Source organism: Echinops telfairi, unplaced genomic scaffold, assembly GCF_000313985.2.
Source record: "Echinops telfairi isolate 266 unplaced genomic scaffold, ASM31398v2 ScPeMD7_7467;HRSCAF=8505_1, whole genome shotgun sequence".
Lineage (NCBI taxonomy): Eukaryota > Metazoa > Chordata > Mammalia > Afrosoricida > Tenrecidae > Echinops > Echinops telfairi.
The window spans coordinates 41530437-41532735 of NW_022111368.1; the positions used below are offsets into that span (position 1 = coordinate 41530437).

Genomic DNA, 2299 nt, shown 5'->3' on the forward strand with positions numbered 1-2299 from the left:
GGATGAGGAAGGTAGGCTGGGAGGAGGCTCAGGAGGAGTTGGCTGGGGCCATGGGAGTGGCAGATGCACACTGAGGGGGCCTGGGGTTGGAGGTGGCAGCAGGCTTATCTTTCAGGTGTTGGGAGATGCAAATGCTGGGAACAATAGGGCCCCTGTCCCCCAAGGCCATTAGTGCTGTAGCCTGGGCTCCAAGGAGGCACAGTTCCCCCATCTGGGCCATGGTGAGCTTGGTTCTGGTGTGGCCCCAGGCACTCAACCCTTCAGAGCCTGGGGCCTGGGATGCTGCTGTGCTGGGTGAGGCACCCCAACTGCCCTGACCATCCTGATACCCCCCTCCCCCCTCTTTCCAGGACAAGCTCAGTAGAAGGAGGCTCCGGTGAGTTCTTTGAGCCCCTCTTTTCCTTCTCTCTCCTTTCTCTTCTTGTCACCATGCCCCTTTCCTGAGCACCCTGGGGCCTCTGTCCTCCCCACCCCTCCACTCACGTCAGCACGAGAGCCTCCCTGGCACCAACTCACCCAGCTATGCCCCATGGCACTCACTCCACCCCCAGAGTCCTCCTCCTCCTCCAGGGCTCCCAGGCTGCTGCTTCACGAACCTCCATGCGTGGGGTTGCCCATCCCCCACACACAGTGTCCAGGAGCCGTGCAGTGTCCAGCTGACACAAACGCCAGGGCTTCGTGGACAGAGTTGACTAGAGTCTGATTGCAGGTCAGAACCACCCCTCCCGGCCCGCTGGTGTGTGGGTAAGTGACACAATGGGCAAAAGTGGGGGGGTGTACAGACTAGGGGGCCCACGTGTGGGATGTCCTCAGTGGCTCTGGTCACCTGTCCATTGCCTTCCTGCTCGGCTCAGTAATGAGAGCCTACCTCTCATTTGCCTGGGTCAGAATTAGGGGTGCTTGGATGGCCCCTCTCTTTCAAAATGCCTCCCCCATCGGTCCTGCCACAATGTGGGAAAGATTCCTCAGGGCTGAAGCACTGAAGGCAGCCATCAAATGCTGGTTGGTGACCTGGGGCACAGAAGGACCGGCCAGGCAGGTGGGTCAGGCCCCTCTGTCCTGCCCAGACTCCCCAGCTTGGAGAAACGATGTCCCCAGCCCATCTCCAGTGTCTGTCCCAGGGAGCTGGAGGCAGAGGGTAAGTCCAGCTGCCTGGCCCTTGTGCCAGGGGGAGGGCGAGGCAACGCCCAACACGACTTTCTGGGCCTCTTCAATCCACCACTTGTGTTCAGCACTCCTTCCTGAAGGCCCAGGAGGAGGAGAAAGAGGAAGGTGAGGAAGAGGACCAATATGAGCTGCCCCCCTGTGAGGCTCTGACCCTCAAGATCGCCCCTGCGCATCTCCCGGGCTCGGAGGAGAACTCGCTATATCTGAGTAAGGGCTGGGTAGTTGGCGGCAGGGACAGACAGGCCCCACCCTCTTCCCACGGCCTGGACCGGCTGGCGTCACTAGCTTGGGCAGAGAGAGAAGGAGAAGGGGATAGAGGGAGGCAGGGCTGGAGAAAAGTGGGAAGAGAAGAGGAGGGGGCTGTAACCTAGGCAACCAAGAGAAATCCGGAAATCCGGCGAGGTCCCTGGGGGCCCAGGAGCTCCCTTCTGAGAGATGAAATCCCAACCTAACTTCTCGGGAGCAAGGGTGGGGATGTCAGGAGGGCCCTGGCTACTGCTGGCATCCCCTACCCTAAGGCCAGGGTTGGCTCAGGAGGTGGCAGGGAAGTAGCAGCCTCTGGTTGCCATAGAGACCGGCTGCCAGGAAGCGCCTGTGCCAGGGCACCCATGTCGGGGAGGGAGGGGAGGAAAGGAGGGGGCAGGGAGTGGAACAGGAGGAAAATGGGAACCTGTATGGGAGGAACCCCACCCATCCACCCATAATGCAAGACTTTTCCAGATCACGCCGGGCCCCTGAGCCCCTCCAAGCCTCCAACTCCACCGCTGCCTCCACCCCCTCCTCTGGTCCAATCCCAGCCCACAACGGTGAGCCCTTCCCCAGCACCTCCCCACGCACCCCTCTTCCCCACTGGCCCCACCCCAAGATGCCGGTTCCAGGCGAGTACCTTGGGAGGCATCACTTTTGCAAGGTTCCCCAATATTTGCATTGAGGAGGTTCCTCTGTCAGGGAGCTCCAAATAAGGAGTGGAGCTGAGTCAGAAGCCAGAAGCGGGTGGCTGGCTACAGTAGAACCCATAAGTGGACAAGTGGACAGGTGGTGGTGGTGTGGGGGCGGGGAGCCCTGCTTTCTTCCCTTCCTGCCTGTCAACCTCCTGTCCCCCTCCCACCCCCCCATCTCTCAGTACACTCCC

The 2299-nt window shown here is 60.9% G+C and overlaps 1 protein-coding gene across 1 annotated transcript in view; it reads left to right on the plus strand.

The window, feature by feature from the left end:
• The first annotated feature begins 218 nt into the window (after nucleotides 1-218).
• Nucleotides 219-2299, plus strand: part of SH2D6 (SH2 domain containing 6) — a 7288-nt gene continuing 5207 nt past the window's right edge. The window contains exons 1-4 of the mRNA XM_045283847.1: nucleotides 219-294; nucleotides 1068-1138; nucleotides 1233-1374; nucleotides 1888-1973. Of these exons, the coding sequence (XP_045139782.1) occupies nucleotides 219-294; nucleotides 1068-1138; nucleotides 1233-1374; nucleotides 1888-1973 (375 nt within the window). The remainder of the gene's footprint in view (nucleotides 295-1067; nucleotides 1139-1232; nucleotides 1375-1887; nucleotides 1974-2299) is intronic.